This window comes from Centroberyx gerrardi, chromosome 6 (assembly GCF_048128805.1).
Source record: "Centroberyx gerrardi isolate f3 chromosome 6, fCenGer3.hap1.cur.20231027, whole genome shotgun sequence".
Taxonomy (NCBI): domain Eukaryota; kingdom Metazoa; phylum Chordata; class Actinopteri; order Beryciformes; family Berycidae; genus Centroberyx; species Centroberyx gerrardi.
Genome location: NC_136002.1, coordinates 22,317,308 through 22,339,142, shown reverse-complemented (window position 1 = coordinate 22,339,142; position 21,835 = coordinate 22,317,308). Strand labels below are relative to the sequence as shown.

Sequence of the window (21,835 nt, the reverse complement as noted above, 5' to 3'; positions counted from 1 at the left end):
CAAGATCACATATTAAAGAGGCAACAGGTAAGATGTTTTTACTGTCCTGTAGAACAAAATGACCATAATATCTGCAGGGGGTTGATAGAGTTGTACTCTGGAACAAAACTTCCCACCTACTGGAATCCCACTGGAATACAACAACGCAATGTTGTAGCCTCTCCAGCACACTGGGTGGCGCTAACTAAAAACCAGTAAAGAATTTGCCTCTGCCTACGGCTTCCACGCAACACGCTATACATCTCAAGGCACGGTAAGTGAAAACACAAGCAACACGTAATAAGTCTTGTTTGTATGGTCTTTGTATTTTCTGATAGAGTTGCTGTACAGCTTGGGAAATTCTGCAACACACAGTATGAGGTTTTCCTCCATTTTGGTAATCATTACAAGACTACAAAGATGGTGGGTGTACTACAACCACCTGCTGTAAAACCATTGGCTGCACGTTGAAAGGTCAGTGACTGGGGCGGGTTCAAAGTCAATTTATTTATGACCACACACAACTCTGGCTTGCAAAAAACTGTCTCCATAGAACTCAATGGCCCGAGGCAGAGATCAGTTCTATGGTTTTTCGCATTTCTTCCTGGTCACCAATAGAGGTGATAGATTACCTAATGCCCCTTACACACACAAACAGTAAAAACCTCACTTGATCTCATTGGCTATCTCCTCCTCAGTGTCCCCTCTCCTCCTCAGTATGAATATTAGGAAGAGCACCATGGCCACCAGTCCCACTATGGAGCCCAGTGTAGCTGCTGCAATCATGCCTGCATTGGAAGCTGGAACAGAGGAGGCAGAGGGGATTTACACATTTACAAGTCATAGCGGTGTAATTCAAGGGGTGCACTGTAAATATGGCAGTGTGTAGTGCAGCAGAGGTAACTGTATTTTTTACAGTGTACGTACAGGTGATGACCTCCAGGTTAATGGAGCAGCTGTCGGAGCCGGCAGTGTTGCTGGCTCGGCAGACATACTTCCCTGACATGCTCTTGGTGAGGTTGCTCAGCCTGAGGGTGCCATGTCTCTCGTCTGCAAAACAATCACAGAGTTACAGACACTTTAGAGCTGTTCAAGTCGGTTAGGTTAAACCACAATAACAAAATAATAAAAATGCTAATTATACAGGTAGGTTACATAAAATATTACACATTTGGGGACTCTATTTTTGTAGTAACTAACCAAGTTACTGTACATACGATAATACCACAGTGAACTGTATGGAAACTAATTTTAAGATACTATCACACTTTATTCTCCTAGAAAATCTTCTCTTATAGTTACTATATAGAGGGGAAGCACCAATATCATTCTTTGCCTGCAGGTGCTGATTCCTAGCATAAAGGTGTGTTCACACCAAACGCGAAGCAAATTTTTCACGGTGGATTTACATACAAAGTCAATGCAAAGACTCAAACAGACGCAATTTTGCACCAGGCGACGCGTATGACACGGATGACACGACGCGAATGACGTGAAATTTGCCTCAGTCGCGTATTCGCGCAAGTTGAAATTTTTCAACTTGAGTGGAAAATTTGCGTGACGCCGTGTCGTGAAAGCCTATCAGCGTTGAGATTCTCCCAACGAATCACAAAATGGAGGAAGCTAATAGTAATGTTAGCCGTCTGTGGGCTCCATGGATGTATTAAACTGGTGGGCTCCCGGAGCTGTATGACACAAGTGTCCTGGCATACAGAGACCGTAACAAAAAGGAGAGGGCTTGGAGAAAAGTCAGCGAGGAAGTTGGACTACCTGGTAAGTTCTGAAAATATGTGTTACTCTATTCCAGCTATCAGTTGTAACGTTACTTTACTATGAACCAAGTTAGCACAAGCATTAGCCCCAGTTAGCACAACCGTTAGCACAGCTGGCTTTACTTGAATATTCGCGGGTTGTGTACTCGCGTTACTCGCGAGGCGAAGATTCGCTTCGCGTTTGGTGTGAACGCACAGTTAGACTGTACTGTAAACTGTACTGTGCTAATGAGTACTGGTCCAATCCATTAAAAAAAAAAATCAAAATACAGACTGAGACCATTAGCTTGGGGTCACATGTCAAATATAATTGAGATGTAACACATTTTTTGCTGTGAAAAAGGCAAAAAAATCAAGTTGCGTGTTAACATTTTACATGTGGCTTAAAGTATCAGATTTTAGTGCGCAGGAAATTTTCTGATACCGACATCCTATTTTAGTCTGGTATCGGTACCCATCTCTGGTGTCGGGTGAAAACCTTGCATCTCCAAAATGTCAACTTTTTAGGAACTAAGAAAAGCAGACTTGTTTTTAGCTTGATGAACGTGCATTTCAGTTATCCAATGGGCCTTGAAAGGGTTTCATAAGCCCAGAACTTTCTCAGCCCACAGAGAACCATGTAATCCTTCAATTTAAGTTAAAACATAGAAATCACCAAAATTGGAGTCACAAGGTTTTTACCCGACAACAACGCTATGTAGATTCCCATTAGTGCAGACCTACAGCATAGGGTTCTGGGGAGGATTCTGCTTTCGCAACATACATTTTGTGATGTCGTTTGTCAGCAATATCTGTTTTTACATCTTTTCTCACACCGTAGTCACGACACGGCAGATAAGCCTGTGCATCCGTCTCAGTGATTTCACAGCTGGGTATTGTCATTCAACACAATCTGTTCCTCTTGGCACATCTGGCTTTAAAATGCGGTGTTGTTACAAACATAGGCTGTAGAAAAATAAACACACTTTATGAGGGACTTATCAAACAAATCCTCTGAAATCCACTTGGGGATGTCACATCGCAGCATGTTTTCATCAGATGCATTTTTGTTTTCATGGGCATATAAAAGGAAACAACAGTGAGTGAGCATCTGTCTTGTACAGTCGACAACCCTTCTACCTTATTGGTGGAGGGGTGGAGTCCTCCTAACCTTAACAGACCGAGTGTACGCCTGTTGCTTTCTGCACAAAAGTATCCCCAAAAGCAGTAATGCAACCCAATGACTCATCCAAATCACCTCAGTGGACAGGTCAAGGTACAACAATCTACATATTATGGAAAGAGACAAAAGAAAATCCTTAACAATCACTGTGTCCAAACAGCTGCCTTTATCCCAAAGTCATGGGAGCGAAGCAGGGGTTGGGCTTTGTGTTTGATAACATTTGTTTGCACCATCTGCTCCTGCACCCTCAGTACTAAGGATAGATAGGGGCGCACAAACCACAGTAGGACTAAATCATACTCACCATTTCACCCCAAACTAAAAAAAGCACTCAGTGGGGAGTGTAATGTTTTCATGCATCACCTATCCATCTTGGGCCTACTAAAACCTTTGGTGGGTACAAAAACCTATGTTCAAAGTCAGCACTAAGACTTGTGATCGGTGCATGACAATTTGCTTGACCAATCAGTGGCTATGTCATTGGTTGACCAATCGGGGGTTATGTCTTTGGCTTTGCACATGCTAAAAGTTTTTGCACCCATGAAAGGCTTTAGTAAATCAGGGTCTTGATCTGTTAATTCTTCCAACCATGTGAAAATACGTGATCACACAATAAAAAACCTGAAAATTGAAAACACGTAAGATTGGTATTAACTGACAGATCATAGCCAAAGACTTTAGTGTTAACCTTTCAACCAGAGTATTAAAGGTTATGCCACAGAGATCAAAATCAATGTGGGTGCCAAATAAAACAATTGCAGATGAGTGTGATGTGTACCTGTCCCTCTCTGATTATTTAATCCCAGGCTTGAAAACCAGCTGTGAAGAACCAAACCCAATTTTGACAGATTAGCAGAGACCCAGCTGACTTTGAGCTTGGCAAGAGTTCAAGCTCGCACAGCGATCAGGTTGCAGCGACAGAGCTGGAGGGAATCTGACGTTAGCTACCGTTACATACATCAAGACAGGAGTATTAATCACATTACGCTGCCATCCCTGCAAGGTCAATGAGAAGCATTTGTCAGAGCCTTGACACATGAAATGTGATTAATGTAAATCAGCCATGTTGCTATTTGAAGCACATGGAATAGTACCTCACACAACACAAATCATCCAAGCTATAGTGTATTAGTTTTGGCAATTTAGATCCACAATCCACAAACATGGAATTAGTGTTTAGTTCATGTGGCAAGACACAATATTCATAAGAGGAAAGGAATCAGAAAACTGATGCAGTAACAATCATTTTAAGTGTTCTTCTCCCCAGATCTACTAATTATCATTCACGTCCCCCTACAGGACTAATGGAGGAAGATTAGATAACTATATTTATAAAAAAAAAGAAAAAGAAAAAAAAAAGCACATGAATAAAGTAAGAAATATAACTAAAATGGGATTTTATGCAGCACTGTATGGTATATCAGAATGACAATGTACTGTATCTGCCTATTGATTAATTCATTAATATATAATTCTGCAAATAATTGTATAATTTTAGTTTATAGTACTTGTATTGTTGTCTTTATTTATTGCCACACCACAGTGTTTCCATGTCCTTTGGTTCAGACAGACGGTCAACGAGGGTCATATCTTCATTGAGCCATGCTAAAAAATAAAACCTTTATCTAATACTACTCTAACCTGCCTGGAAGACCTGGACTTTAAGGCAGAGTGTCGGCTTACTGGCAGTCTAAATATAGCACACAATGAAAAGTTGAGGGATGTACTGTAAATGCAATAGGCTGACAGCTAAATCTAACACAAAACACATACTATAAAGGTTTAAAGGGAAAATCAACCCATGATCAACTCAAGAGTACTGTAAGATATAAGTAACTGCAATTCAAGTTGTTTGTAAAGTGTCCGATGAACTAACCACATATAAGCTGCTAAATAAACACATATTCTCACACACATTCCCAATCTCAGGCTCAGTGAATCAAACTTTGTTGCATGTGGCAGGCCAATAATTTTTCAAATTTGCAAATTACAAATTGTGACTTCAACAAATATTATAACTACATTAATATCTTACATTTTCTGGGTATGTGGATTCAACACATATAGCAGTGTAAGTCTCAAAGTCCTAACTACTGATGTATTCATATCATATTCTTGCAGTTATGTAAGAAAAATCACTTTTAAAGCTATTTAGCTCCCCCTCTTGTCACCTGCTTTTCCATGAGTTTAACATCTTTAATATGTTTCCAATGGTTTATGATATGAATGTGCCAAGTTTACTGCTTTTATTGCAACATGCATCATTATTTTTAATATAAGCACTCCACTATATTATTACTTATTGCAAACCAACATTTTTATAAAGGATATATGAACTGAACCGATCATTATACTTAACTACCCATTGCAGCAACCTTTATAGAGGCAGCGCAGTGTAAGGCAGACATTAACATTAAAACATTATCACAATAGCACACAATCATTTCTATAGCAGCCATTCATCGCTATGCATGATGCCACAAAATTACATGCTGGCAGTACAAAGTAAAAATGTTAGAGGCAGCAGCGCCACCAGAAGTTACTCTGAAGTCCTGCTTGAAGCATTATTGTTTATTGTACTGCCAGTTGTTCATGTATCCCATTTGCATGAATGCCTTGCACAGACTCTCATCACATGCATAATTGATTTGCCTTCTCCCCACCTAGAAATACACCTTTCAGAGTGAAAAAGCAGGAAAGCGAAGTGCAAGTGCGAGTGCAATATCACCTGGCTTGACATCTTTGCTAAGCTTTTTTTTGTTGATGATAATCAATTTTGAAACATAAGCCTATATGCCTATTTACAGTTTGGATTGATTTTTTCCTTTAAAGCTTTTCCACAGCTTTTTATTGAGTGATTCAGGGTGGGACTCTGCCTCCTAGGGATGTCAGGGTTTGTGGGTGATGCTGGGATTGGGGGGGGGGGGGGGGGGTAAATAAATGGGATGAGTATGACTGAAACCCTTACCCATGAACCCAAGGACAAGCAAGGGCTGGGGGCAGGCTCTCCACTCTGGGGTTTTTGCAGAAGGAAAGATGGTAGAGAGAGAGAGAGAGAGAGAGAGAGAAAGTGTGACAGTGAGGTGGGGAAGTAATGGTACAGACTGATGCGGAGGGGGTGGAATGATGAGATGTACTGCGCTCTCCGTCCCAAATCCAACTCATGCCTCTTAGATGGCTGATCAAGTAAGGACATGGGGCTTGTTAGGTTAGGCAGTAAGGTTAACAGGAAATGAGAAGTGCTGAGAGAGGATCAGCAGAGAGACAGAGCGAGAGAGAGAGAGATTGCTGAAAGAGATAAGCAATGATGGCAGAGTGAGGTTCAGTGTCAGACAGAGCATACATCAGTGCAGATAAAAAGATGAGCATGGGTTTTGCACTCAGAGTGTTCACGGCATGTAAGAGGGTGGTAGGTGTACATGTGTTTGTAGCATGAAGGCAGCTCATACTGTAAGTGTGAGTGTGCACACTGCAACACAAAATCCTGGGTCAATGCATAATCAGGGGAGTAGTTTTCAACTGTATGAATCTGAAGACGTTTCTGCTATTACAGGGATGAGATGAGGGGAGCGGATCAAAGCAGTTAAGTCAATACTCAGTCAATCAGCCTAAGTCCTATTATTCAGAAACAGATGGTGTTTTCTCTGCAGCATCATCATCTGGGAACGAACCTCTAATACAACAATATAAGCATATGCACAGCCTGCAACAAAAAGAAACCGAGAAATGCAGTTTTTCCTCTAAGCAAGGCAAATATTCTGGGAAGAGTATGCTGTGTGCCTTGAGTAGCACAATCTGTAAACAGGATTTCACGCTAAATGTTATGGTGTGATAGAGAATCTTTTTCTGAGGTAAAGTGTGGGACAGCTATCAGCAAAGTAAGGCCCATGGGCCGGGTCTGGCCTTTTAGGAGCTTTTATTTGACCCGAGGACACATTTAATTTGCATGGAAAGTTTTAATGCCAGCAGCACAGGGCGTGACGTCTGGATTTAAATATTTCTGGTCTACTCATCGAGGTTTATGGATCTCTGCTACAGTTTAGCTTTTGTTTTGATACATACCTAGGTTTAGTGGAAAAGTTTAGCCAGCTTACCATCTGGCTAGCCAACTGTTTACATGCACATTAATATTGCAAATATTATCCCGGCTAAGGTCTTAGTCAGAATATGGCACAACCAGTGACCAGTTTTTTTCATATACCTGTATACATGGAGAAAGTATAACGCTGTATAGTTTTCCTGCTGCTTGTGTTTGTACATTCTAGACAAGCTTGTGACTCCATGGAAACGTGCAAACCCAACAATAGATGGGATATGGCGTTTGCATGGCAAAATACCGGCTAATATCTCAACCTGCATATATGGGCTTATCCCGGATATTGTAAATAACTCATAAACAGAATATTTGAATATCCTAAATGTAAATGGAATGTTATTGCACATGTAAACGTAATGAATAATGCATACCTGACTAAGTTAAGATAATATGTCTTTTCCACTCCAAAACTACCCAGTGTTATCCTGGTAAAGGACAAAAATGTCATGTAGTTTTTGTGAAGCTGCCTTCAACAAAGAATACAACAAGAACAGGACGAAATTACAGAAACTGCCTGACTGTATCTAACCCATTTTTTCAACTGTATTGGCAAATTTGTCTCAGGTGTGAATCTGTGTTGTGTGTGCATGATACCAGTTCTGGTGAATTTATTTGAATTATGTCTGCTGTCATCCATTTACAAAACATAAGAGTTGCATCCTCATTTTGTGGAAAGACAAATAGCAGAAAGTACTCACTCTGCATTGGGGAGAAGAAGACCTCGGACATGGGAGCAGCCTTGGTCCATTTGTATTGGGGGACAGGTTTGCCATGGCTGGACTGACAGCTCAGAGTCACGTTGCCCTTCAGCACTGGGCTCCCTGTCATTGTACACACTGGAGGAGAGGGAGGGACTGGGAGGGGGAGAGAGAGGGAGAGAGAAAGAGAGAGAGAAAGAAAGAGAGAGAGAGACAGACAGACAGACAGAGTGACATCAAGACAGGAGATGTAAGTATAAACACAAGTTAAGTTAAGAATATAAGAAAAATGAGTTCCTATTGACTTCATAAGGTAGGCTTTAAATCCATTGCCAAATAAGGGGCGATTTCTAGGGGTGGCAGCCAAATTGCATAATGAATGAATAATGAAAGTTTTTTTCCAAATCCAATGCAGTGTGAGCTTTGTAGTAGCTTGTTTTCAAATTAAACAAAAAAATAATAACATGGATTCATGCAATGTGATAACCTGATCTTACACTAGAGATTCTTGCATCAAAATGCTTCTAATCTTTGTAACGAACACATTCGCAGCCAATCGGGACAAAGTCTAACCTTTAAAATGCTTGTGACGTTGACTGGTCCATTACCTTTGACATTAAGGCGCATCTCTCCGGAAATGCCATCATCTCCAGGGATGATGACATTGCAGATGTAGCGTCCAGAGTCAGACTCTTGGGTGTTGTTGATGTAGATGGAGAGGTTGGCCGAGGGCATGGCCACACTGAAGCCCACTCTCTTGGTGAACTCGTTCTGGCCGTGCCCGACCTCACCTGAGCTGAAGTTTATCACCTGTGTAGAGCCACACAGTAAAGGAAACATCTTACTAAAACACAGCAAGCTGCATATATATGATCACAATGTTAATTAGTAGTAATTAGATAAACATTTTTGTAGAATACAATATATTTTGAAAAGACTATTACAGAGACATCTCTCTCTATGACAGTCATTCAAATGAAATATTTCTGGTTTTATTTGCTACAGGCATATTAAGATGCGTAGATTAACCATATAACAGAATTCAACGTCCTTCATAAAGATAATCCTGATATGTATGTACAGATGGTGGATGTTGAATTTTAGGCTGATTTTCTGGTTGAGATAAGCTCACAGGCAACAGACACTGAAACTACTGAGATTATAATAATCACTGCAAAGACCGCGCACACTCACACAGACACACACACGCATGGACATACGTATAGTTTCCCCCGGCAGCTTTAGGCTATATATAGCATATACAGTATAACGTAGAGGTGGAATGTCATTAGTGGCACCCTTTACTTTGTTAATAAAATCCTTCCATCCTTCCGTTATGTATTAGACATCAGCAGTGGTGTTGCCAGTAATCCTAATCTCTACAGATCAGCATCTCTTTTACCTTTCAGACCACTGGATGTGTTTCTCAGGATATACCAGTATCACGCATTAGAGAATCACTTCCTCATTTATAAATTCATAAGTGGTAGGCCTAGCATGTACAGTCATGGTATGTACATCCTGTCTCGTCTGAAAGGCTTGGTCGGTTCTAAAATAAGAAATCCAGCAATTCATCTTTTATGAATGTAGTACAATGAAAAGTCGATATCTTCAACAGGCTTCCCATATGTTTTGCTTGTTTGTAGAAAAACATGCTGAGGTATCTTCTACTAACTGGAAGATAATATAAGGATCAATGAACATAATGTACTACTTTATTGCTCCCTGTAAGGAAACAATTTTCGCTTTCCCCCCTCCACAAGAGGTCAGAGGTCAGGGTCAGTTACAGAGCAGCGGCCCTGATGATTCAGTGTCTTGCTGAATGACACTTCAGCAGGGCAGATGCTTGCCGACAGAAGGGCGTGAACATGTGTCCTCCGGGTGAAGGATGGGCTCCCTACTCACTACACCACCCTGCTGGCCCATATTAGATAGTCACAGCTGTCTTTTCTGTTTATCGTCTTGACCCACTCACCTGCTTGGACTCATTTCCCACGAACTGCCAAATGACAGTGTTTTTGGCAATGTCTGAGTTGGGGCTGTACCAGGCTTGCAATACCACCATCTGGCCCCTGACCACCTCCATCTCTCTTCTGGGGATCTCCACCCTCTGGGTGTCACCTGGAACAGCAACACAGCCGGTACAGACAGGGTTTAACAATGCTCAACTTGATCAAATTAAACCACACTGAACTGGACCGCACTGGTAGCACACACTGTTGTCGCTGGAACTGCGTTGGCAAATGGAATATCAAAAAGAGTGATCAGCACAAGAGCAGTATTAGTGAGCTAAGTAGAAGAAACTATAAACTGAAATGGAAAAACAGAATCACTCAATAAACCCCTCAAATGGAATTTGTCATCCACTTGAGTTGCGAACTATAACTGTGTTATTAAGTCCCAGATGAACACCAAGGACCTCGGGGTCATTCAATCCTAATCACTGATCCCTCTGACATCTTGACATCAGCGGCGTCCTTTAGACCTCTGTGTACATTCAACCACCGTAATCCAACACATGTGCTGGCGGTAATCCAACAATAACAAACTGAGGACATTCAAACATGCAAAGCCCAGATCATATGACAGCAGGAGAACATGGAGTGAGCACATTACAGAAATGACATCAAAAGCAGAATAATGACACGTGCCTTGATTAATGTTGAATAAAGATAACATGCATCTGAATGAAATGGATCATCACGCAACCTAGACAGCAGTGGGCTGCACTCTGCTCCTCCAAAACCAACATGGTATGATCTCTCACTAACTTCCACATGTAGCACCTGCAAGTGATGACTTTTAGACTGAGATTTAACTTTCATTTCTATTTAATTTCCACTGCACCACACTGCATATAACATTTGGGATGCAAAACTATGTAATTCTCAAGCAATACATTTCCAAGCATGCAAAAGCCAATGCAACAAGCAAATCTTATCTCATTTTCTAATCTATAGAATTAGAGATGATCAGAGAACCACAAAAAGCTTTTAGCTAATCTCAAGAAATTAAATCGTATAGATTATCAGAAAAATAACTTAATCTCAAACATTTAAATTGATTGGACAACCTAAAAAGGGACTTTAGGAATGACTTTGCTGTCCTTGTGGTATGTGAAGATGGAGCCAAGCTCACAAATATCAAGCTAAAAAAACACATAGCTGCATCAGTCAAGAAAAACCTTAAATAACTTCTACACAGGAAACACAAGGAAAAGAAAGCTGTCAGCAGAGGAGGAAACGATGATGATGACATACATGAAGTGAGGGAGAAAGAAGTCAAGAGATAAAAGGAACGGAAGAGAGTAAGATGTTGAACTCACAGGGTGCCCAGTCACCTGAACCGGACAGCTGAAGTTGGATCAACTGATCCCAGCAGCCGGGGTCCTCCTGTGTCGCCAGTTTGACGCCTGGTCTGAACTCACGCAAAGAGTAAACCGCGGCAAATCAGCTGCCCATAGACTGCACTAAATCCTCTGACTGCAGAGAACGCTGCAACTTTGAGAGGAGGGTCCCTCATAGACTCAAATAGATAATGTACAATAAAGTAGATGGATAAATAGAGAGAGCGTGAGAGCCAGAGAGAGAGAGAGACCTCTCCACATCTGTTGGACAGGCACGCCTTCCTTCTTTTTCAGACTGAAAGCGTATGCAGTCGGGAGGGGAGGGGGAGGGGGGGGGGGGGGGGGGGCATGGATGAAGAGGACGAGTGTGTGTGTGTGGTGTGGAGAGAGAGAGAAAGAGAGAGAGAGAGAGAGAGAGAGAAAGAGTTTGCGTATGTGTGTGAGAGAGAGTGTTATAGTTCGATTGTAGTGACTTTATGGGTTTTTTTTTTATTCCTCCTGGGACAAAGTGACCCCACTGCGATGGTGTTCCCTTAACTTCTGTATCTCTGAATCTAGTAAGTCCTGCTGCTGACTAATCTCTAAACAATCCCAGGCTCAATCCTCTCACCTCACATGAGCAGACAGAGCTCAGCTGGACATGGATATGATGTAACACATGGTCACTTCAGCCACCAACATAGCCGCTTGTCATCGCTGTGACAGCGTTCACATTCTCTAAATTACTGATTAGCAGATTGCTTTGCTTTACATTTAATCAGTCATGTCATGCGATCTCTGCCAAGCCTATTTTTGGCTTCCACATGTGAACAGTTTTGCTCCAAAATGAGACATCCATCATTTGAAAAAAAAGAAAGATACACTCCAGATTGTTTATATAATGAATGAATGATTACTTACAGAATGTTTGATAGCACAAAATGACAAACAAATGATGGCAATTTTTTAGGTAAATTGACTAACAAAATGAGAGATTCTGAATGATGAACAGGTAATGATTTTCTTCCAATGGATGTACAGTATTTCTGAATTAAACCTCTCATTTGTTTACTTTAAACACTTTAAAAATAGTGCAGATGTTTTGTCAGATCAGCTGAACAACTGGTAAAAGCAACTGGTTTGTATCTGCCCAAGGAAAAAGAGTCCCACACGCTTTTATCATCAACACATGAAAGCATGTTGACACTGAAATGTGTATTTTTTTTTTTTAGCACAAAATTTCTATCCTGTCTAATCGTAAAGCCTGTCCTGATATCCAGCCTTGCTCATGTCAATGGTGTAAAGCTGTAAAACCATCCACTGGACAAGCATGCATGAGATTAATATCTTCATCATCATCTTTCCCATAATCACAGTCATATCAGTCTGGTTTTTCATAATGTACAGTCGAGTTATGAATCCTGTCTATTTTTTATTTTTTTTTACGAATTGAAACACAGTTTTTCTCACAAATCCTGTCAGTGCTGAGATTTCATTTCCAGAGGCGGGGGGGGGGGGGGGGTATTGTCTTTGCGTCGCGCCGAACAGCGAAGCAATGTGCAAAAAAGATTTGGATGTGCTTCTGTTGCAGGGCTTAAAGCAAAAAAACATTCTGAGCCTGAAATGTTCCTGACTGATGGGGGGGGGGGGGTAGGTAGTTAGCACACTGCACCATTTATTTCTCTATAAAACTAGTCCAATAACAAGAACAACGAAAACAATTGACACATTTCTGCGCTGAATGAATGAATATTCAACATACAGCATTATTAATTAACCAGGTGCCCCAGGGGTCACCTGGTACAAAAAAAAAATGATGCGGAAATCAGTGGCCATGGTTTTCATACAATTTACTCCTAAACCGTGCTCACAGATCAGTAAACCATGTGCACAGATTTGTAAAATCTACGTTGATAACATAAAGAGGGACTTTTAGGCCTATATACAGTGAGCCAGAGCCATTACACACAGCTTGGCATACATATAGTGAGCTGTAATAGCCATTAGGCACCTAGACCATATATGAACCATAACCATTGATTAATCACATCAGTAGGTCTAATTTGATGTGTGTTTTGGTGACAATATGAAACCCATTTACTCCGTATAAATCATGCTTGTAGAAAAAGCATGTTAATTAAATTTTATATGCAACTCTGTGGGCCGCTGTGGTGTCCCTGTTTGACGTTATCAATATACATATTACAAATCCGTGTGCACGGTCTACTAATCCACGGGCATGGTTTAGGACTCCGTGTGCACTGATTACTAATTCGAGGGCACGGTTTACTAATCCATGCGCACGGTTTACTATTCCGTGCGCATGGAGCCATGCGCGGTTTACCAATCGGTGCCTGTATGGATTTCCACATCTATTATTTTTTTCTTACCAGGTGACCCCTGGGGAGCTCTGTAGAGAACAGACAAAGCAATGCCACATTTTTATGCTGAATGACAATTGTAAATTGTGAAAGACAGGTCACGTTCAGGTCTGTCATTGCTGCTGGAGCGGCAGCTGTAACTGTCGCTCCCGGTGTGGTCAGATATTGGAGTGCGCGCATAGCGGCGTTGTGTCTGGGATTTACCTCATGTGGAAGGAGCACTTTCTTTCTGCGGGTTGAGCACACAGTGCAGAACAAACACCCGGTTCCCTTAATTTGTCGCACCAAGTGTCAAACGGTTTCCCGTCTCCACCCGTTTATTCAATCCGTTTGTTTTTTTATGGCGTTTATTGAGTCTCAAAAACCCGCACACATAAAAACCAGGCGCGCGCACGTGATACGAGCGCACGGAACAGTATCCGCAAGCGGAAAACCATCCTCGCGAGGGAGCATTTCTGCTCCGTGTGCACAAATGCGGTCCCGCGAGCACAGGGCTGTGACGAGCGCGAGCTCGTCACAGCCCTGTGCTCGCAACTGCTCAACACTCGCTCGCTCGTCAAGTTGACTTTTGAGACTTTGGAGGCGGGGATAACATCTCACTCCTTTGCCTAAACCTAACCAATCAGAGGCAGAGTAGGGGCGGGTCTTCCAGAAAATGGGGTACAGCCCCGTGCTCGCGGGACCGCATTGCAAATGTGCGCGGGTTTTGAGACTCAATAAACGCCATATTTTTTACTCCTCTCTCAGTGACGCGTGCATCTTCACCAGCTTTCATAAACTTCGTTTCCATATTTCAGCTGTGCTACACTACGGAATCGGTGCTGCATTGTGATAGAAAGTAGCTTGCTGTTCATTGGATAAAAAAAAAAAAAAAACTTGCTCGCATTCCATTGGTAAATGTAAAATATTGCTTTGCTTCGCTGAATATGATTGGATAAAACGCATCAAAAACCAAAACCCATGTGGAGTGTTTTTTTTTTTTTTTTTGTCGAAAATAGTTTGTGAATCTAAAACGTCCATATTGAGAAATCTTTTTTTTGTTGTTGTTTTTTTTATCAGAGCTTTGCCCTGAGAGACTTGTTTGGGATGAGACTACGATTGTGTCTACATGGACAACACTTGGAATACCTTGCCTTGTATAATACTATAATGTGCTATGCAAGCAGTGCATTTTGATTAATATACGTTGTGTACCAAAGACAGCAATCAGAACGGATCAGGTTTTCTGTCAGAGTTAAGGTGATGAGACTACATGTGCCTCTCAATGTGAATGAGCGACAGCTGTAGAGAGAGGAGCGATGGATGCGGATAGTAATTCTGAATGATACATAGATTCCATGATAAAGTCGGATAATGCCCTGTAGTCTCCTCACTCCAGACTATTCTTGTGCTTCTTTGAGCAGGTTTATCCTCAGAACTGTGTCATTGAATTGTTTATTAAATGAAGGAAAATCTTCCCCTAATCCCTGGCCGTCTCCATCTGGGATGTGTGTATGGCTACAGACACAGACAGATAGAGACACAGTTCAAGATGTGGATATGAAGTCAATCTAAATCTGTCGTATGGAGAGAAAAAAAAACCACACGAAAAGCTGCCAATAAAGGGGATGTAGATGTGATACTATGTAGTTTCAGTAAACTGTGCCCTAATTATATTTAGCCAACGGCCATCGTTCAGCATAGCCACGCTTTATATCTGCTAATTGGATTCTTCTCTTTAGAATAAACAATGTTTTTGTTTTCCCAGAGGGCATCCTGACTATGAGATATTGGCTGTTTAAGTTCCTGCAACAGCAATTAAGACAGCAGGGATGCTGGGTTCGGAAACTTGCACAGAATAATCAAAGAAAAGTCGGCCCTGTCATGCACGCCTGTGCTGGAGCTCAATTAAGAGATCAAATGTGCATCTGCTGTAGTATCAGGAGTAATCCATAGAGGGCAGCACATTCATATGATAAGACAGATCATCTGTAGTGATAATAGATAAAAACCTTTAAACTGATGTGGCAGTATATTGTGGAAAAAAATCATATCACGTCCCAAAACAGTGAAGCACCCACATCTAAGACCCTTTACAAACAAATACAATAAGGGCAAATAGAGTTAATACAGATTACAGAGCGGCCACACAGGTGCAGGTAAAGATAAAATGAATACATTTCTTAATATATTGATGAACTGCATTTAATTCACATGCCTAACAAGGCATTCCAAGCTAATTTGACTGTGATCAAGTGAAGGATAAAAAGGCAGTCCCTCTCTTAAAGCCCTCGGGGAGCATGTAGGCCCGTGTGAAGATAAACTGATCCTCTTTAACCAGCCCCACTCTATCTCCCGGAGTAATCTCTCTTTTCACCCATGTCTTTTTCTCATGTGAGCCCTATTCTGCAGCTAAAGCTTCAGCTGGGACTCAGATTTACTCTTACTCTGACTTTAATCTACACATCTCCCCCTTTCCGTCTCCACAACAGAGTGGGCTTGCTGCCTTAAAATGTACCACTAATCTAGAGCAAGTGAAAGCAGCAGCATGTTTAAGGGTAAAAGGTCTTCTGCTGAGAGGAGTGGGACTGAAGGGAGAGACTGCACCGTTCAATTTTCCTATTATTTTATATACATTTTCCAAAGTGTGACACTGTAAAAGTCTTATATCATACAGAAATTTTGTGTGCACTGCTATGAATTTACCGAGAATGTTGAATGTTTGGAATAACCGTTTCTCCCTTTAAATTCATATGTCAATCTCATATAAACACAATTTTGAGGCACCCATCATCACTGAACATGTGTACATTTCTATTACACTAAATGGTCATCTTGAAAATCAATATCCTGCATTTACTTGTATGTGAAAGGCAGAGAAAACCTCACTGAGAGGCAGTCTAAGTGAGAAACCGTGATTTCTATTCTTGTGGTCTCATTTGATAGCTGACCAAACTGATTGTTTTTCCACAAATGACAGTTGATGAAATAATGTTGAGAATGTCCCAAGCGCTGACTCAAATTTATGTTTACATTTCACAATCTAGTAATTCAGTAGTAGAGCACACACCCATAAAAAAGGTGAAAACCATCGGTCCAAAGTCAGAAAAAATAAATATATGAAGGTTGCACGCTTCTCTCCATACAAAATATTTATTTTACATCACCAACATGTTTCGGCAATATGCCTTCTCCAGGGTGTCATGACAATCATATGACATACATTTCACAACCTGACATATTCACTTTTGTTGTATTGAAAGTGAGGAAAGAGGCGTCAACAGCTTCACCGTTAAGTATGGCACTGCCTTATTCTTGACATGATGCTATATCATTAATCTGAGAGAAGATACAGTACAGTACAGAAGCCATCTTCTGCGTAGCAACACGTCTGAAGTGACTGCGCTCATGTGCATGAAACCATACGGCATGTGTGTCTGTGCTGAGCTGGGATCTGTGTCAGAATAGTGGCAACAAAGTCTTAAAATGACCCCATAAACTCCTAGCCATGCAGCACCACACATCATAATAATAAATTATTTATGCCTCAGATTTTTTTCCTCATTATAATCTTTCATTAGACTGGGTGGTTCAGAAGTCTGGATAACCTCAAGTTTAGAGGTTTGAATAAACAAGTTTCAAATCAGGATTTTGTTTACTACTTGATAGTGTTCTACTGTATATTTTACTACAGAAAAGACAAGGCAGTGAGTGGTAGATGACTTACCGCTTTTTGGTTTGTGAACTTGCATATCTTTATTTAGGCATTTATCTAACACGGAAATGTAGTTTTGCATTAGGAAAACATAAAGCTGATATTGTTCCAGATTCCGTAATGTCAAATAAGGACAAATGTGAATCAAGATATGAGGATGCAAACAGAATGGGGTTATTCTCCGACTTTTTGACAGACAGGACAGGAGGGAATGTAGGACAACAAAATAGCCTTCTTGGTGTAAAACTGTCCATATTGGACTGACCCTACAGGCTTCAAACAGATGGTGCTTCAATAATAAATATTTGGAGAAGGCTCCTTTAAATTGGATTACATTAGTGTAATCTCTGTAGCTATTTTAAGCCATTTTGAGTGTGCTATCTCATCACAGTAGCTTTAATCCCTCTTAACTTTTGATTGTGTTTAAATTGATTCTCCATGCACACATGGTTCAAAACTCCCACACCCCCCTCTGGTCCTCACACAGCAAGCTTCCTCCCACTTGCACAAGCATCTGCATGTACAGTCATACACACACACACACACACACACACACACACACACACACACACACACACACACACACACACACACACACAGCTAAATCTTAAATATTATTTGAGTATCACCTTGAGGTCATACCACACGTACAACTCCAGTCATGACAGAAGTCAGTCAGAACTGGAATTAGTCCAAGCGCACTAACTTTTGTACAAGATTCACTTTGAGTCTGCATAAAAAAATTTGACAAATGTAAAAAACGTAGGAGTTAAGTTAATAACCAAAGTGAACAGATAGCAGAACTGAAGTGAACAAAAATGCTGCAAAAATTTTTATTTACCAGACACTCTTCGCTTGCTTCTGGCTCAAATCAAGTCTAGGAAAAATGAAAGAAAACTCACAAAACTCGCATGAAACTTGTAAGACTTGAGGATGAATCATTTCTCTCTCTGTTGAAGAGCTAGTAAAAGCTGTTCATGAATTTAGAAAATGCTCTGACGGCTCATTCTGCTAAAAGCACGTTGCCCGGACCACCGACGACGCCAGACGACTTCAAATTGCTTCTGAGTGTCAGCCACCAATATACATTTTGATAGATTATCACGGTTGATCTGGCCAGCATGTTGTATCCTTGAAGAACAGCTTGGTACTTGTCACGCTTGTCTTGCAATAATTACTAAAAGACCGGTGTGGTCTCTTGGGGAAGTCTGACGAGGGAATATGAAGTATCAAAGCCACCTAAAAAACTCAAAGCAAGGGAACAAGAAAAGTACCACTGACTCTTCATTTCTCCTCTGGCACTGGGGCAGTTCTCAGTTCTCTGCATCAGTCTCCATGCCACCGTCTCCATCACCCACACAAAGGCAGACGGATGAGACTTGTGTGAGACAAAAGCATTGAGGCAAATGTTGTATGATAGATTGCGAGGCCCCACCGACATTAAAAAGAAGCTCCCCTTCAACTTCTCATTTCAGCTGCTATTTATAACCTTCATCTCATGACCGTTAAATCATCACTGACACGATCATCACCAATACAACCTTTGATAATCATCTTTTCATTGATCATTGTCATACAGCCAAGATGTAACCCACTTGGCTTGATGACAGAACATTCAATGCATTGATTGAGAGTCAGTGTGATAAACAGAGCAGAGACCTCAAATTCATCATGTACCTGTGTGTGTGTGTGTGTGTGTGTTGTGGAAGTCGAGAAGTACTGGTGGTTTTCAATCTACTGGAACCTTTTGAACCTTTGCACATGGCTGCCGTTTGTCCTCTGACTCTTCTTCACATGTTTGTTTACGTGAATAATTATATATTTACAGCGACAGAGGCACGCATGCCTGTGTGTTGATGCCGAATGTCTTACATTTTTACAACTCTGACATCTAACACTGAGCGCATTTTCACACACAGCCCTCAGAGCTGAACAAAACATCAGACAGACCTATGAGAAAGAGAGGAACGCAGATGGGGGTCGATGAGGGAAGGAGGGATCAGTGGGATGAAGCTTTGATCACAAGGAAATACCACGCACTAGGGATATAGGTATTTATTAGGGCTGAACAATATTGACAAAAAATCTAACTGCGATTATTTGACAGAATATAGAAATTCGCGATTTAAACTGCGATTCAAGTTTTTCTTGTCATACATCTATAGAACTTTAAAACTGTTTAAAGAAAAGTGATTTTGTTAAAAAAAACAACTAAATGTCAGTGTGCAGGATTTATTGATTTTGAGTATGATGAAAGGTTTTCACCAATATTGCAATATAGCACTAAAACACCTTGTTCAGAAATCCTCTCTCTCTTAAGCAATTAATTGCAGCCTCTGTGATTTGGAAATTGCATAAGTTCATATTGCGATTTTGTTGTTTTTTTTCCGATTAATTGTTCAGCTCTAGTATTTATGTAGAAAAACAAAGAACCACAACTTTTGTGAAGTACTTAACAATTGGGGAAAAGGTCTGTATACGTGTGTGTATTTATGTTTGAATATGAATGCGAGTGTAAATGTTTTACCACTATAGAGAAACAGGTGCAATTTGACACTGAAGAGCCTACGCAACATTACAGTAGTCGATCTTCTGGTGGGTGGGATGGGTGGGGGTGTGTGGTCAGCCTCACTCTCATGTCGGCCTGGTGGATGCCAGTGGCCTCCAGCCCAGCTGTCCATCACAAGTCCCACACTGCCCCTCATTTCCCCCCAGCTAACTCTGGGCTCCCTGTGGCAGGGAATGGTGGCAGGGAATGAAAGGCAAACTGTGAGCTTAAATGGGTCTGCAATGTTACACCACAACAGAGCCTATAACCACCCTGCCACCCCATACACCGTCTTGGGTCTTTGAAGAAGATATTTATAAACCATTAGTGTGGCAGCAGGGCGAGGGTTGGCTGTTTTATCTCCCAGATCTGTCATGTGTTTCCATGCAAGAGGGAAGCTGTGCTGACAGAGTGACAGGGTGAGGGCTCTGATACGGCTGCTGCTGCAGAAGTCTGGGGTCTGGCTCTGCGGCTGACGCTCCGACTGCCTCGCCACTTTGCTGCCTGTGGGACACAGGGACTTAATGCAGTGCGACTGTAATTAAGAAGTTGAGTGATCTGATTTCAGATTTCAGCTGAGCTCTTATCAGAGAGGAATTACAGGGGGAGGCCTATAATCTGTATATGCAACATGCAATACTCAAATTCCTCTCAAGTTCATCATGGGAGAGAGGTGTACTGTATGGTGCGGTGCAATTTGCATGCATGTCCCAACATCTGGGGACCGGAAAAATGACATCTTGGAGACTCCAGAGAGGAACAGTCCTCTCTCTTGTGTGATTATAAGTCCCAGCTTCCTGGCTATTGTTAAGGCAGTGTAGGCCATTAAGTTAGCAGGAGCTTTACAGGAGAGGAGACAGTCTGAGGCAAAATAATTCAACTTTCTCCAGGCAATCTGTGGTTAAGTCTTACTCCACATGCCCCTGTGTACAATCAAAGTACCATCAGTCAGTCCCACTTCCCACACTCAGAGAGCTACCCACAAAGCCCTGGTATAGATTGTATGAAGTGAAATCGAATCCATATGACTGACTTTGTGGTCACTAATCAATATTATCCTGCAGACTTATTTTCATGGATCATGCCATTCATTCTGTGCTAAAGGAAAAACACGTTAAAACCTAACCCTCTCTCAGATTCAGTATCCCGGGTACCAAAAATGTAATTGTGAGGAGATTAAAAGACATTTTGTAGAGATTCTCAATGAACAATAAAGTTTGATGCTGAATTTGTGGACTCACAAAATGTTTGCTTAAACAAAAAATCTGTTTTATTTCCTAACATGGCTAACAGTTTTTCAAGCAGAAATGCATATCCCCGGAAAATCACCCAAGATGCTGTTACAGTGTCCTCATAGTCAGTCTGCTATTCATCCAACTGAGTGGTTGGATGAATAGGAGAGAGTCAAGGCTTTTTTATTTCTAGCTCCTTGTACACAAACCTAGATATATCATAGGAATAACATCTTCAAATTTGATCATATAATGGGTTTTTCGCTTTCAGTCCAAAGAAGGTTTAGGTTAGCTCAAGGTTAACAAACAATTTCACAAACTCATTCAGTTGTAGACAACACAAATGAATATGAACACTTTTTAAAGCATCTTTTTGAATATCCTTATAATAGAGCAGATCACGGTCGATTTCAAAATGGGGCATGCTCACTGCAGGTTACATCATAACCTCAACCTATACCTTAACCACGGAAATGAGGTCATTAAAAATTAATATCATCTAGTGCACAAGGGATTATACAGACTATATCAATATTTAAAAAAATACCTAATTATAGTGTAGCATTCCACTATGGATTTAGAACATAGTAGCCAGAATTTCAATTTACTGTACACGTCCTCTAATAGAGCAAGTATGGGAGGCAGGCACAGACTACGTCAATATGGGCAAAACAGAAAAGCTGAATAAACAGGTACTGGTAAAGATGGAGCAAAAGTCTAAGATTTAGAGAAAGAGGGAGTCTGTTGGGTACAATATGTCTTTGGAGAATTGTAAATTGCCTAGTATATGATGAAATCCTAGAGGAGACTGACACACAATGGCTGGGACTGTGGGAGAGTCAGTGCTCAGATGGTCAGTGTCAAGCTAGCATTACTGTACATTAGATCCAGCAGTCTAATACATGCTCACACGCACCCAAGAGACCCACTCACTCACCCACCCACATA

The 21,835-nt window shown here is 41.2% G+C and overlaps 1 protein-coding gene across 1 annotated transcript in view; it reads right to left on the bottom strand.

Annotated features, from left to right (window-relative positions):
* The window catches only part of esamb (endothelial cell adhesion molecule b), a 52,685-nt gene that overhangs the window by 553 nt on the left and 30,297 nt on the right, over window positions 1-21,835 (bottom strand). Inside the window, exons 2-8 of the mRNA XM_078283935.1 lie at window positions 19,928-20,159; window positions 11,033-11,124; window positions 9,683-9,828; window positions 8,316-8,517; window positions 7,708-7,845; window positions 907-1,029; window positions 650-779 (exon numbers count right to left, since the gene is read on the bottom strand). Coding sequence (XP_078140061.1) covers window positions 650-779; window positions 907-1,029; window positions 7,708-7,845; window positions 8,316-8,517; window positions 9,683-9,828; window positions 11,033-11,124; window positions 19,928-20,159 — 1,063 coding nt within the window. The remainder of the gene's footprint in view (window positions 1-649; window positions 780-906; window positions 1,030-7,707; window positions 7,846-8,315; window positions 8,518-9,682; window positions 9,829-11,032; window positions 11,125-19,927; window positions 20,160-21,835) is intronic.